The following is a 15895-nucleotide window of genomic DNA, read 5'->3' on the forward strand; positions in this document are numbered from 1 at the left end:
CCTGAGCAACTCTCTCAAGTATATAATTCATGAGTTTTATTGCATGGGTTTGGTGGCATATATTATGACTATTCAGAAGACATTTAGGTTTATTTTGTGATCTTTGGTTATATCCTGGGGTTCTATAGAGATGAAAATTGATCATCTGTTTTAAACAATTGTGAACTGTCTATAAGTGAGATACATTGTATATCTGGTTTCTGTGAGACTTAAAAATAGCCCTAAAGTAACCATGGTTTTGAGTGTGTTGACTTCATACAAATTCCTATTTAAATATCTAACAGTTTAATGCTTAGTGTTTCAAGTGTCTTATTAAAATGACACATTACTTCCCAAATCCTGGTACATGCAGTTCTAAAGATGTAATTAACAAGCAAGGTGTCAGTTATCATTTAATTATTAGAGCCCATTACCATATACTTAAAGGGACAGTAATGGCTATGAACATGAGGTCCAGCCAGGTATTTGAGCTTCTTGGAAATAAAATAACTGCATTTGACTCTTCCTTCTGGGAAGTTCTGTAATTACCATCAGGTAGTATTAGTAAAATCCTGACCAGTGAAATGTGAATTAAATATCTTATACTTCTAAATGGAGGCAGCTAGGTGGCTCAGTGGATAGAGCATTAGGCCTGAAGTCAGGAAGACCCAAATTCAAATCAGGCTTCAGACACTAGATGTGTAACCAGGGGTAAGTCACTTAACCTCTATTTGCCTTAATCCATTAGAGAAGGAAATGGCAAAGCATTCCAATATGTTTGCCAAAAAAATCCCATGGACAGCATTGGCGTGCTATGATCCACTGGGTCGTGAAAAGTCAAACATTATTGACCAAATGAACAATTTCTAAATGTGCCCTTAACAGCATTTGTATTATTTTTTCATTTTACTAATTTCTTGCACATATTTACAAAGTATTGACATATTGACAATGGTAGAGTGACCCTTGAAGTACATGTTAGAATTCAGAACTGTGATTTTTTTTTTCTTATTAGCCCTACAACAGTTTTCATGTTAGGGGGAGCCTGGTGTGAGAAAGAGGGATAGCAGTGAAGTTCAACAAAATTTTTATAGAAATCAAATGGAAAAATATAATTTTAAAATTACCTTACTGAAAATTTTTTTCAGGAACACAGCTAATGTGTAAAGCAAAATCAACCTCTCTAATAAATTTTAAATTATTCTCTTAGTTCAGAATTACCAGTTGTAGGCTATTTTTGTACGTAAAATAAATTTCTATTTTGTGTATGGAAGGACTGAAAATGCAAAACTCTAAAAACGCATCACTTAACATATGTTACTATAATGTTTATAAGATAGAGCACCCTAAAATCAGTGTATGACTTATAATAGAGTCAATGTCATATAGTGTGTGTTTATTCTTATTATGTATGTCATCAAAGAATTGTTACTGAATGTGACACTTCATTTCTTTCTAAAAGAAGTCAGAGGCAAAGCAATGTAATGAAAGAAATACCACTGGCCTGGGAAACTCAGATTCTGGTCCTTCTCCTGCCGGCTCCTGGAGCTCTGTGGCAGTCAGCAAATATTCTGTCTTGGGGCTCAACCTCAGGGATCCTTCTCTTCCCATAAACCACAATTAGGCCCCCAGCCACGTTGTCTGGAAAATGTTCTTGCAGCACCGCCCTCACCAGGTGTGTGCTGGCTCCTCCTTGCCCCCAGCCACAGCAGGGATCACATCTGGCCAGCACCACTAGGCCTGGCTTCCGGAAGCAGCAAAAGGGGGGAGGGGATGTAGGGGAGAGTGTCCTTCAATCTTCCCCGACTCAGCTGTCTGCTGTTCCTTAGATGAAAGTTTTTGAGGTAAAAGTTCTCCAGGTAAAAGTTCCTGACACTTTGAGATGAAATTTCTTGAGCCTGTGAGTGAGGTGGAAATTGAGGCAAAATTTCCAGAGGCCCAGTCTGCTTCCAGACAGAGCTGCCTGGGGCCTACTGATTATCAACTCTGTGGCGTCTGCCTGGGGGTGTCTGGGCTTCACTCAGGCCAAACTTCAGCCCCTGGAGGCCTTGTCTTTTTTGAGGTCATTTCAAGTTATCTTAGGAGGACAACTGCTCTATGTTCATTTTATGGTGATTTTTTGTCTCTTTGTGGAGGAAATCTGGAGAGCCTAGAAATTTCTGATCTACTCCTCCATCTTCCCAGAATGTCCCCCAGCTAACCTCTCTGATCCTTAATTTCTTCTACTAAAAAAAAAATCATGGAAGGAGATGAACTAGGTCAGGGTGGGGAAACCTGCGGCCTCAAGGCCACATGTGGCCCTCTAGGTCCTCAAGTACAGCCCTTTGACTAAATCCAGACTTCACAGAACAAATCCCTTTAATAAAAGGATTTGTTCTGTAAAACTTGGACTCAGTCAAAAGGCTGCAACCAAGGACCTAGAAGGCCACATCTGGCCTTGAGGCTGCAGATTCTCCGCCCTTGAACTAGGAGTTACTTTATTCATTCTATGATTATTTCACAATATAGATATGGGCTTCTAGATATAATCTTAAGAGTCCTGAGAGAGAATTGAGTATTAGGCAAAATAGTATTATCATGATAAATTAGCATAGCACAGTGCTTAGTACATAGTAGGCTATTATTAAATGTTTATTGACCAAATTCAGACTCAAATTGCAGTCCTAATAAGGCTAGGGCATAGGGACTTAGAACTTTGATTTCATTGATATAGGGAACTCTTGGATAAGGAACTTCCTTTACCAATATAAGTGGTCCCCTTCTCTGAAACTTCTCGTCTTTGTAGAGTTGCTTAGAGCGTTGAGCAACTGTGACTTATCTACAGTCGCACATCGAGTTAATATGTATCATAGGTGGGACTAGAATCCACATCTTGCAGGCTGCAAGGCCAGTATTCTATCCACTCTGCCAATCAAATTTGTAATTATGTTCATTATTATTTTCTGAACCTGCAATGAAATTTATCCATGATTAAAATCTGTCATCAGTCTACTTACTGAGATTTAATTTAATCACTTTTTTTACAACCTTTACATCGAATGGATGAAGCAAAGGCTTATTTGCTCGCTTCCAGTAGATTTAAGAGGTAATTGTTCCTGTGCCTGATTATAAAATTGCTAAAGAGCATGATTATTGCAAATTGCCTCTTACCTATAATTAAATAGTTCTCCATTTTATATCCAAAGTTAAGAATTTTAAAAAGATTCTGTATTCCAAGAACTGTTTTGAAGTAGCTTTATTCTGTTGTAATTCAGGGCATGATCATTTCTTGTCATTTTACTGGATATATAGCTACATGCAGAAGATCAAGAAAAAAAAATTGTTTCATTTATTCTGATTTGTAGTTTCAAATGAGGCATGAAAAAAAGCTACTTTCTATTTTCTCTGATGTTTGGATCTGCCCCATTCCTATTTTAGATTCTCAAACCTCTTTGAGACTGCCTTCTGATTATACTGTACATATCTTATATGTACATACAAGATGTCCCAAAGGTCTTGGTGCAGTTTTGAATTAGTAAAGCTTTAAAAAACCTTGTATTTATTTGTATTATATATTGTCTCTCTTATTAGATTGTGAACCCCTGTTTTTGCCTTTTAACTAGGTATGTGACTCTGGGTAAGCCGCTTCACCTTTCAGAGAATCAGCTTCTTCATCTGTAAAATAGAAATAATAATACTTATACTACCTGCCTCACAGGGTTTTTGCAAGGAAAGTTCTCTGGAAAACATAAAACCATATATAATAGCAGTTCTTAACTTAGAGTCAATAGACTCCAAAGGGGTCCACATATAGATTTCATAGGGTTTATGAAATTGGATGAGAAAAAATTATAATATAACTTCTACCCTTTATAATCCTATGTATTTTACTTTATCCATTCAAAAACATTATTTGGAGAAGAGGCATATAGATTTCACATATATATAGGCTTATAGGGACCCACCACACAAAAAAGGTTCAAAGCTTTTGTCATGTAATAATAATAATTAATAATAATAGTAATAGCTAACTTTTATATAGTGCTTTAAGGTTTGCAAAGAGCTTTACAGTGTTATCTCATTTTATCCTCACAACAACCGTGAGGTACAGGTATTATTATTATCCCCATTTTACAGATGAGGAAACTGAGACAGAGGTTAAGTCATATGCCTAGGATCTTACAGCTGGTAAGTGTCCATAGTTAGAATTGAACTCAGGTCTTCCTAACTCCAGGACCAGCACTGTATCCACTGTGTGATCTGCTGCCTAAAGTGTGAATTACTATTATGTGTATTATTTAATATTGCAAAACATGTATTATTTACAGCTACTTATATAGCTAAAATGTTGGACTTCTTTCTTCTTTTTTAGAAACATAAACCTTTGAGATGCTTCCATTAACTGGAAAAACTATCACATTTGATAGCTTTCCTGATCCTTCAGATACATGGGAAATCACTGAAACAATTGGCAAAGGAACTTATGGGAAAGTTTTTAAAGTGTTGAACAAGAAAAATGGCCAAAAAGCAGCAGTTAAAATCCTGGACCCAGTCCACGTGAGTCACATCTTTTTATAATTAACTTTCTTTGTTGCTACATTGAGTTCTAATGCTTTATCTAGTTGTCTTATGTTGCTTTGCCAGTCAGTCACATTCTGGAACAAATTACAGTTTTAAAGAGGGATAAAGATGAAAACAGCCCTCAGGAGAGTTGCATTGTTTATAGCGCATTGCACTGAAGGGCACGTCAGTAGGATAAAAGCCCTAGTCAAAGGTTCTGTAAAATCACACAAATACCCAGATTCACAGGTCAAGAAGGGCTCCTGAGAGACCTTTTTATCCAAATCAGCTTCCACGTCATTAGGTTTCAGCAGAAGCATCCCCGGACTATGGGAGAAAGTTTGAAATCTGTCTTGTTGTAAATGACGTCCAGGGAAGGGATCAGTGTAGTTGGGTTACTCTTTTCAAAAAATAGAAAAATAGTGTTTTCAAAATCTAATCTAAGTAATTTGCACTGACTGGTTGGTCATCAGAGCAAGGAGTTGCAATCCTTGTGGCTTTTGTCCACAAGTGAATAGGTATGCATGTATGCATGTGTATACATTTGTACATACATGTATTCACTTCTTTGTGAATTTACACATATATATGCATGTATGTAGTATATATATGTACATATACATATACATATACATATACATATACACATACATATACATATACATATATACATATACATATACATATACATATACATATACATATACATACATACATGCATACATACATACATATATATATATATATATATATATATATATATACATAATGTGCATAAAAAGAGATTGACTTTGTGAGGATATATGATTTCAACCATGTAGGGGCCTCTTGGTGTGCAAACTCCTGATATAGTTCAGTTACTTGTTTGTAATTCGAGAGTCTTAAAAAGTTATATTGCCACTGAAAAGTTTAAAAAATTTGCTACGGTCAGACAGCTAGTATATAGCATATCTAGGATTTAAACCCAGACTCTAAGATCACACTTCTATCTATTCTGCCTTGTAACCTCTCCAATATTTATATTACTGGCCTTCGTTGGATGAACTCTGTTCCTGACCATGAACCCCTTATTTCTATGTCTTGAGCTGTTCTCCAAAACCTCAAATCTTATTCTCACTTGCCTTTTTCTTAATCAGCTGCTTGTTTTCCAGGTCTGCATTTCTCTTCTGCGACTGTCTGCAGTTAGCAGCCATGATGAAGAACTCGCCTAAGACCCTAAAGTCTTCAGTTTCTTGTTCTGGAGTTCACAGCCTCTTGTAGTGTTTTCTAGCTTCAATCTTAATGGTGCCTGTTGTTCCTTATCACCATTCAAGCATAAGATGCTATCCAACTCCAGCAGAAAAGCTTCCCCAAAATTACCGTTTGTTCTTCTATTTCCATCCTCCAGCAGAGGTTAGGGTTTCCATTCTGCCTTTTCAATTTTGTTTCTTTGGCTTATTCCTTGAAACAATGGAAAAAGGAAAATTCTTTCAACAATTCTTTGTTGATCCTGATAACTTGCAGAATAAATGAATGACCCCTGTAATTCTTCTATCCTAACCTGTGTTAATGAGACCAAGCGTGCATCATCCTCCCATTACTCTACTATGTAAACTTATTACTAGCCGAGTTGTAGTAAAAGGAGGTGAGAACAAAGCCACCATTCTGTGTTCAGTTCCCTCATACTCTAGACTCATGTCAACAGGATGGAGGCTGAAAGAGGCAATGGAATGAGTGCATATGTCTATCCACATGTGCTCTCTGACCCTGTACCTGCCATGCCTTTGTCCCTTCTTTTTCGTGGAGAAGGATGAACTTTTGTGGATAAAAGTTGAAGCAGAAAAGCAAAAAACAAAGATATTAGGTTTCATTCTATTTCAAACAAGCATATTAATTTCACGAATGCGCTATTAAATTTGATCCATTGCTGCCTTTATTCTCTTCCTAGTGCTTATGTGTTTAAGACTGATTCTCTACATTCATCATGTCACTTTTCAAATAAAAAAAGATTTATAACCAAAAGATTAGAATCATAAGGAAATTATTTTAAATGCCTTCAAGTATCTCATATAGAGTGACTGTTTTTGATTTTTGAAAAAGGATTTTCACTTTCTGTTACTGTTCCTGAATACGTATTTTCTCACAAAGTAACAGGGGGAAGGTTGGCATAGTGGAGAGGGGATTTAGCCCAGGGTCAAAACTCCTGGTTCTACTATTAGCCACTTGTGTCCTCTTGATCAAGTCACCTAAACCTCTGTGACCTTCAGCTTCTTCTTATAAAATGGTTGAAGATTGAACTGGAGGATCTGTGAGGGTCATTCCAGCTGGACAATTCTACGAGCAGTGATAAACAGACTCTGTCTGTGTTCATGAGAATTATTGAATATGCTTTAGATAGTGAGGAGGAGCTGTGTCTTGAGCCGAGTTGTTCCTTAATATTATACATTTGCACGCTCCACATGCCTCAGCACGTCAAAGCTCCTGCTAGTGCATAGTTCTTTGATTTGTGGCATAGATATGTAATATTATATGTAGCATGTTATATGATTATGTATCATGCATAATGTATAATATTATGTGTAATTATATGTTATATACCATATAGTATCATCTACTATATATCTATGTTTACATGCATATGCATACACATAAACATATTTATTTGCCCACAAAGTCATAACCTCTCATCATTCATTACCTATAAAGTTATCTAAATCCACAGATGTCTTGAAACTACCATAATCATCTTCTTTACCACTTTTTCTTGTATGCAATATCATTTTCTACCTCCTTTTAATACTAATCTATTATTGGTAATTAAACTGAAGGCATTTTGAATTTTAGAGATACTTCAAAGCAGTGAAACGTTTTTAAAGCATAAAGGAACAAGAGCTAGTGCTACTGCCCTAAAGGCCTGACTCCAGGTCCCTACTCTGTCCCCTTACTAGTTGTGCTACCTTGGACAAGGACATCAGCTCTTTAAGCCTCAGTTTCTCCTCTGTGAAAAAAAAAGGTGGGGGTTCGGGGGGGGAAGTTGGACTAGCTGATCTCTAGAGTTTTTAGGTTCTAACTTTTCATAAATTCTAAAATGTTTGCACTATTCTGGAAAAAGTAATTTTAGTTAATTTCAGTCCCTAAGGTAACTAGCATTATTTTTCTTTTCTGAAGGTGTTTTTTGCATACCCACGTGGTTCTATCACTATGAATTACACGGGCAATATTCTTCTTTATTTTCTTTTCCTCCTGTGAATAATGTGCCTGTCATTCCAGGCTGGTCGATAGCCTTCTTTTCCTCTTGATTGCTTAGAGTAGACTAATAACTTGCTTCTCTCTTAGTGAAAACAGAACTTTGGAGAGTTATGTCACTTTAATCAAGTTAATCATTTATTGGAAAATTAACTTTATAACATGCTCAACTCTTCTGATCGCCCTTAATGCTAGTACCTTCCCACTGAGATTATCTCTTATCTAGCCTGCATGTATCTTGTATGTATATAGTTGCTTGCATGTTGTTTCCCCCATTAGATTCTGACCTTCTTGAGAGCAGGGTCCGTCTGTTGCCTTTCTTTGTATTCCCCAGCACTTAAGCACAGTGCCTTACATGTGTTAGGCACTTAAAATATCCATGTTTTCTTGACTTGACAACTGGCTCTTAATTAATACTATCCTAGATAAGCCAAACAAAGTTTCTAAAAGCTATTTAAATCACGTCTCTTCAATTAATGACCTTTCTCAATTAATCTCCCAACCTTGGCTGTGCCTCTGTAAATCTCCTTTTCCCATTACTTTCTAGTCTGGTGAAATAACAGCATGAGTTGAAATAGTTGTTCTTGTTCTGAATGAAAGCACCGCTCTCTTCCTTTAAATATGAGAAATAATCATTCATAGTCTTTATAATATGTCACTAATCTCCACCATGGAGGCACTATGACATAGTGGATAGAAAGCAGGCCTTAGAGTCAAGAAGACCTGAGTTCAAATCCTATATCTGATAAGGACTGTTTGCCCCAGGGCAAGCGACTTAACCCTTCTAGAGTAATGTTACAGTTTGGTTGCATGTCTTCTTTGGTGAGTAATGTTTTTATATGAGGAGTTGTTCACACTGATGAAATCGTAAGTCTGAATCCTCCCCTTGGAGGGGGAAAAAACTGTACTTCATTATTATTTTGCTTTGACAACCCTTAACTTCTTGTTTTCCCATTTCTTTGTTTTTGACAACATTCTTCTGACCTTTTCCATCTAGGATATTGATGAAGAGATAGAAGCAGAATACCATATCTTGAAAGCCCTTTCTGATCACCCCAATGTAGTCAAGTTCTATGGGATGTACTTCAAGAAGGGCAAAAAGAATGGCGACCAGCTCTGGTTGGTTCTTGAGGTACGTCTTTAATCCCTACTGAAACTGGAGACGATTTGGGAAGGGACCCCTGGGATTATTTACCTTTGATTATTTATTGAGGCTCTTACAGACTGTAAAATAATCCATCCACCAATTCATCTCTTTATGCCCAAGACCAGTCCAAGCCTTCCTGAAATAATGATTCCATTCTGGATTCCTCATCTTGAGAGCCATCAGGAATAAGGAGGTCATTCACATGAATTGTACATATGTGATTAAAGAATGAGAGTTAAAGAGCTTACAAAGAAAGGAAGAGGAAATTAGAATGATTCATCCTGGAGAAGGGTAGACTATAGATTAGCTTAATTTTGGGCTTTGTGTAAGAAGAATTAGTAAGCAAAAGAAGATGAAGAACTATTTTTTTCTTTTATTTATTCTCTCCTTGGTGGATATGATGGTTTAGTCAATCAGATGAGGTATTCAGTTTTGATGTAAAGGAAAAAAAACACCTTTGTTTAAATATAGGATGATTTATCAAGGGAAGCTCTGAAAAAAGAATTTTAAAGATCCTAAGATAAATTATCCTCTATTTGGAGGCTCCTTTCTAAAGACAAGGGAATAGAGAGGTGACCTGTTACCACACCTACTAGCCTTTGAAAAAGGTTATTTCTCAGATTTTTCTTTAGCAATTAATTGATCTGTATGCACAAATGGTATACTTGTTGCTTCAGAGGTTAACACTGAATCCAGTGAAATTCATTGTAACCATAAAGAAATCATCTGATCCTTAGACTTGGCTGTATTATTTCTCTAGTAAGGTTTCTATAGTAAAGCCACTACATTATTCAACTATCATGGATGTCCTTTTGTGTACCTTTTTATGCATTTTATTTTTACGTTTTAAATGTTGTGTTTGTTATTCTTCAAAGGTTTGATTTTATTAAAATTTTAATTGATTCTGTATTTTTATTGGATTTTAGATTGGCTGTAAAAAATGTTTTCCAGTGTCTTCCTAAAACTGTTTAGTAGCTAAAGTTTTTCATATACAATCTAAAAATTATGATTTTCTTTCCTGTAGGAAAATTTTATAACAACAAAGTTAATGTCTCCCTTCCATAAATCATCATGTAGCATTAGTTTCTTTTAAGTATTCTGATATGTTTTGTTCACTCAAGGTTAATAAAAATAAAACCTTCCTGTGTGTATTTATAATCTGTAGTTCTCAAACTTTTTGGTCTCAGGAACCCTTTACACTCTTAAAAATTACTGAGGATTCCAAAAAGCTTCTATATATGCGGATTTTGTCCATTAATATTTACCATCTTAAAAATTAAAGCATCTTAGTTTTATTATGGATATAGTTTTGACCTCACAGACCCTGAAAGGGTCTTGGGGAACCCAAGGGTGCCCAGTCCATGCTTTGTAAACCACTGGGTCAGGTCACTCATCTTACCTTAGCTTACCAGTGATTCAAAAGAATCATCTCCATGTTTGGGCTATCAGTTTTGGTGAGAGTATGCCAGTGTTGAAGTCCTTGAATTATTCTTTCAAAATACAGTGTTAACTCCACAGTTTTGAAAGAATTTTTAAATAAATACGCCATTCTTTTCCATAGAAAACAAAAATCAGTGACTCCTCACTGGGTAGATGGAGACTCTGCCTAGTTCAAACCTAAAATGTAATGTGTTTAAAAGACAAATTACACTAGGTAAAAATTCTATTCAACAAGCATTATAGCACTACCTTTTCTCTACTGTTAATTTCCTGTCCTAATTTTAATAGTATTTCTCAGGCTTTAGAATTCTGCTTTCTATTTGGGGTTGGCTCTTCATTTTGCTGCACATTTACTTGAGAGAGAGCAAGAAAAATTCAGTAATGTAGTGTGAGAGCATCTAAACCTGAGTAAGGCAAACTGGTCTCCTCTTCACTCCATACTAACAACATTCCACCTTCAGCCTCCGTGTCTTTGCTCTAGCCTTTCCCCATGCCTGAAATTCATTTTCCCCTTACTGCCACCTCATAAGTTTCCTTGTCTTCTTTTAAGGTACAACTCAGGCGCCATCTTCTGCATGGAGTCTTTAGAGGAAGCTAGGTGGCACAGTAGAAAGAGTGCTGGCCTGGAGTTAGGAAGATCTGAGTTCAAATAGAGCCTCAGACACTTCTTAGCCTTGTGATTTTGGGCAGGTTAACTGACATCTGTCTGCCTCTGTGTCTTTAACTAGAAAATGGGAATAATAATAGCACCCATATCCCATGGTTGTTGTGGGAATCAAATGAGATTATATTTGTAAAGGGCTTAGTACAGTGCCTGGCACATAATAGATACTTAATAAATGCTTCTACCTTTCCCTTTCTCCTTTCCTGATTCCTGCCAACTTTGAGTGCCTTCCATGCCAAGCTATATTCTATTTAACTATCTTGTATAGATTTGTGGTTGTTTACTTTATATTTGTGTTGTGTACATTTTTGTATACTTGTTTCCCCCCTTAGCATCTAAGCTCATTTAGGGTAGAGATCATTTCATTATTTGTATTTGCATCCCCACTGATTTGCACGATATCTAGTATATAGTAGGCACTTAACAAATACTCATTGATTGATTGATTCTGAACCAAATAGGATATGGCAGCTTACTTGCTCTTGGTATTTACATTTTATTGTTAGTGTGATAGAAAGCGGTGTAGAGGATAGACTATTGGACTTGAAATTAGTAAGACCTGGGTTCTAATCTTGTTTTAGAAACTTATTAGGTATATGATGTTGGGCAAATGAGTTAAAATGTCTGGTTCTTAATTTCTTTGTCTGTAAAATGAGATAGTTGAACTTGATGACTTCTGAGGATCCTTCCATGTCAAAAATCAATGATCCTATGCAGTGCTTATTTATACTCTTCCAAAAATTCTCCATAGGGGATTTACCCAGTGCTCTGGAGGTATTCCTCTAAATTTCTTCCCAATGGCAAATATGGGCTGTCAATCAGTTAGCCCTCCTTCTTGCTGTATTACTGGTCCATCTTTTCCTCTTCTCGGTCATACGGCTCTCTGATGACATCCTCACACCACTTCTGCATAGTTGTTTGTTGGCATTTTCTGTAACTTCCTTTTGTCTTATAGTTTAATTTATAATATGGACATTATGATTAATAGGATTCCATTCATACAGTAATATGTCCACTCATTAATCACTGGACAAGGATATCACACAGCATACCATCAACTAAGTTAATGTTTATAGTCTGTCTAAAAACTGATTCTTAGCACATTATGTTCCCATTTTCTCCATTCTGTCACCATCATTGCAAAAGTGAAAGGAATTGGGCATCATCTTATATTGTTCTTTGTTTAATGGGGTTACCAAGGCCAAAGAATTCATCACCAATGATCAGTCAGTTGATCAGCCTACTAACAACGAGCCTTGCCATACTGAGATGGTCATTGAAAGCAAATGTAGCCTGCTGGAATTCTACTCCCAGCTTTTCTATCAGGATGGAACTTGTCAGCTCATGTTTCACTGACATTGCCTTCAAGAACCCAGGGTCCCTTCTTTGCCAAAATAAGGTATCAGAGTAGGGGAAACTGTGAAGGAAAAGTTTTAGGGGGCTAAGGAAATAGGAGGAGGTAAGTGTCAGATCCAAGATTTCATTAATGTGGGAAATTCCCAGTGTGGAAACTTCTTCCACTGATATCAGTATAGATCAAATAAATCTTAACTTAAGATCTGGTACAATAGGTAGTTAAGTGACCTGCCCATGGTAACAGAGCTATTGTGTGTCAGATGGAGAACTTGAGAATAACCCTCTATCCACTACTTTAAGTTTCTGTGTAACACAATGGTATGTTAAAGATCTTACCTACACAGGCATTCAAAGTAGGAGAGAAAATAGCCTTTTGAATATATATGTATGTGTGTATATATATGTGTGTGTGTGTGTGTGTGTGTGTGTGTGTATGTGTATATATATTTCCATGTATATTGTAGAAGAAAGTAAGCTTTCAAATTGTATGCAAGAGCCTGTATTTATCCATGGAAATTAGACAAATTGCTCACATGCACAAGTGATTAGATGCTTAATTACCTGCTCTGAACACAAATAGTAGAAGGCTCTGCTACTGAGGCACTTTGGAAGATTTGGCTGGTGGCAGAAATACTTTATCCTATAAAATGACTGCTAATCACGCCTCTCAGCCAATTAAGGCTCAAATAAGTTATGTCTGCCAAGAGCCCCAGTAGAATGGCTCCATGAAAACCATGTTATTTTAACCAGCCTCTTCTGCTTACCTCCACTTTAAAAATTCAGGGTTTGCAACACAATGCAAACTATAAAAGGCTTCTAGGGAAAAGAGAACATTTGAATTTTGAATGACATCCCTTATTATGAGGGTGGTGTGTGGGGAGGAATGTTTCTGGTCTTGATTAAAAAAAGCTGTCACATGCTTCTTCATGACTATGAAAAATCTTTTAATTTGTATTTCAATCTAGGGTTGAAGATGTAGAAAGGGTAGTGATGCTTTTCTGTTCTCTGGAGATAAATGATTTCCTTTCTATGCTATTCTTTTTTTATTTGGAGAGAGGCTTAGGGAACAATGTGCTTCTTACATTTCTTATTGACCCTTTTCTTTCTTATTGTCAAAAAGAGTGGTGAGGGTTATGCTTTGGGGATAATGGGAAAACTTTCTTTACCCCCTTGGTGCTTCCTTTATTATTCTAACACAATCAGTTACTACTTGTGTGACATTGGACAAGTCACAGAACCTCTCCAGACTCTGGAAGGAACCTCAGTGTCATCTAGTTAACAGGTGTCAGACATGACCACAGGCCACGTGTGGCCCATAACACACTGAGTGTGGCCCAAATCCGATTAAAATGGAATTGGGAAATAATTTACAAAATAATTAAAAATATAATATAATGTAGACATTATTAATATGTGGTTTTCTAAGTCAATATTCAGCCCACAGGGCTTCTTACATATGGCTTAGTAGCTCTCATTTCTATTTGAATTTGACACTACCTATCCAGTCCAATCTCTTCATTTTATTTTTTTCTTCTTTTAAAAAAATGTCTTCTTGATGTACATCTAAAGTATGCTTGTCATGGCCTAATGACTGCCCCACACAAAAGGCCTTCCCTTGTGATAGGTAACAAATCAAGCAGAACAAATCATCACATTGGGTATATCTGAACATCTATGGCTTTTTAGTGCTTAGTACCCAGCCCGGCAAAGAGTAAATGGTTAATAAGTGCCTGATAACTGACTGAATAATATATGCTCATTCCAAAGCTATTGTCCACTTTCTCTTTGCTGATAAGAGACATATTTCATTATCAAGTCCTCTGAAGTCATAATTAGTCACTGTTGATCAGAGGACTAAAGTTTTTAGTGTTTGCCTTTTCACTATTGTGCCCCTGTGTTTTAATTTATTCTCCTTGTTCTGCATAATTTTCCTTTTTTTAAATTTAACTAATTTTGATTTATCAACAATCACTTCCATAAGCTTTTGAGTTTTAAATTTTTTCTCCCCTTCCCTCTTCAAGACAGCATGCAATCTGATATAGGCTATACATATACATTCCTATTAAACATATTTTCACATTAGTCATGTTGTGAGGAAGAATTAAAACCAATAGAAGGAACCACAAGAAAGAGGAAACAAAACAAAAAGAAGGAAAAAATAGCAAATAGTATGCTTTGCTCTGCATTCAAACTCCATAGTTCTTTCTTTGGATGTGGATAGCATTTTTCATCATGAGACCTTTGGAGATGTCTTAGATCCTTGCAAATTGTTAAGAAGGGCTGTCTATCAACATTAGTCATCGCACAACATGGCTGTTACTGTGTACAATGTTCTCCTGGTTCCGCTCACTTTACTCAGCATCAGTCCATACAAGTCTTTCCAGGTTTTTCTGAAGTCTGCCTGCTCATCATTTCTTATAGCACAAGGGTATACATTCATATACCACACAACTTGTTCAGCCATTCCCCAATTGATGGGCATTCCCTCAATTTCCAATTCTTTGCCACTACAAAAAGAGCTGCTATCAATATTTTTGTACATGTGGGTCTTTTTTCCCGTTTTTATGATCTCTTTGAGATACAGCCCTAGAAGTCTGCACAATTTTCTTAAAACAATTTAGGTGTCCCCTAGTTTCTTTGAATGCTTTGTTTTTGTCACTTCTTCTCTATTAACATTTGTATGCCACAATCTGCCTAGCCATTCTCAAATCAATAGATACTCACTTTCCTTCTAGCTCTTTACTGTTACAAAGAGTGCTGTTCTAAATGTTTTTGTATCTATGGGCCCCTCCTCTCTGTTTTTGCTAGCCTTGGTATATATGCCTACTAGTGTTATCATTGGGTCAGGAATTACAATTTAGTGATTTCTTTTTAATGTGTGTTAGCTCCAATCTTTTTTTTTTTCCAGAATGGTTGGACCAGTTCCTATACTGTCCTGGTCTTGCTGATATTTCTGATATTTTCTTTTATCATTTTTGCCAATCCAGTAGATGTAAAGTTAAACTTCAGGGTTGTCTCAATTTGTATTTCTGATTTGGAGAATTATTTCACATTGTTATCTATACCTTGGCCTTCTTTATTGGAAAATTGCTTGTTCATATTTCTTTAGTTTATCTACTGAGTCATGTCTGTTGTTCTTTTATATTTGTTTGTATCATGGATTTTAGTACTTCAGAGGCATTTGTTAAAAAGATTTTCTTCAAATTAGCTGTTTTTCTTCTTCTAGATGCATTGATTTTATTCATGCAAAAGCTTTTCTATTTTATGTAATTGAAATTTTTTTCATCCATGATCACTTATTTGTTTAGGAATTCTTCTGCTTATTCATAGTTATAAAATATGCCCCCATCCTCCTCTATTTTTGATGATGTGTTTTTTTATACTTAGGTGATATATCTATTTGGAGTTTAATTAGTCTAAATCTAATTTTGGCCAAACCTCTTCCCAATTTTCCCAACAGTTTCTGTTGAGTTATATCAATAGTTATTATTGTTCTTATTATTAGAGTACTATTTAAATTATTATATATTATTTATTTACTAAAT

General features: G+C 36.1%; 1 protein-coding gene across 1 annotated transcript in view; it reads left to right on the forward strand.

Annotated features, from left to right (window-relative positions):
- Positions 1–4337: 4337 nt before the first annotated feature.
- Positions 4338–15895, forward strand: part of MYO3A (myosin IIIA) — a 259169-nt gene continuing 247611 nt past the window's right edge. Inside the window, exons 1-2 of the mRNA XM_078151955.1 lie at positions 4338–4515; positions 8741–8875. Coding sequence (XP_078008081.1) covers positions 4348–4515; positions 8741–8875 — 303 coding nt within the window. The 5' untranslated portion in view covers positions 4338–4347. The remainder of the gene's footprint in view (positions 4516–8740; positions 8876–15895) is intronic.

Source organism: Phascolarctos cinereus, unplaced genomic scaffold (genome assembly GCF_003287225.1).
Source record: "Phascolarctos cinereus isolate Bilbo 61053 unplaced genomic scaffold, phaCin_HiC Scaffold_1;HRSCAF=81, whole genome shotgun sequence".
Classification (NCBI taxonomy): Eukaryota; Metazoa; Chordata; class Mammalia; order Diprotodontia; family Phascolarctidae; genus Phascolarctos; species Phascolarctos cinereus.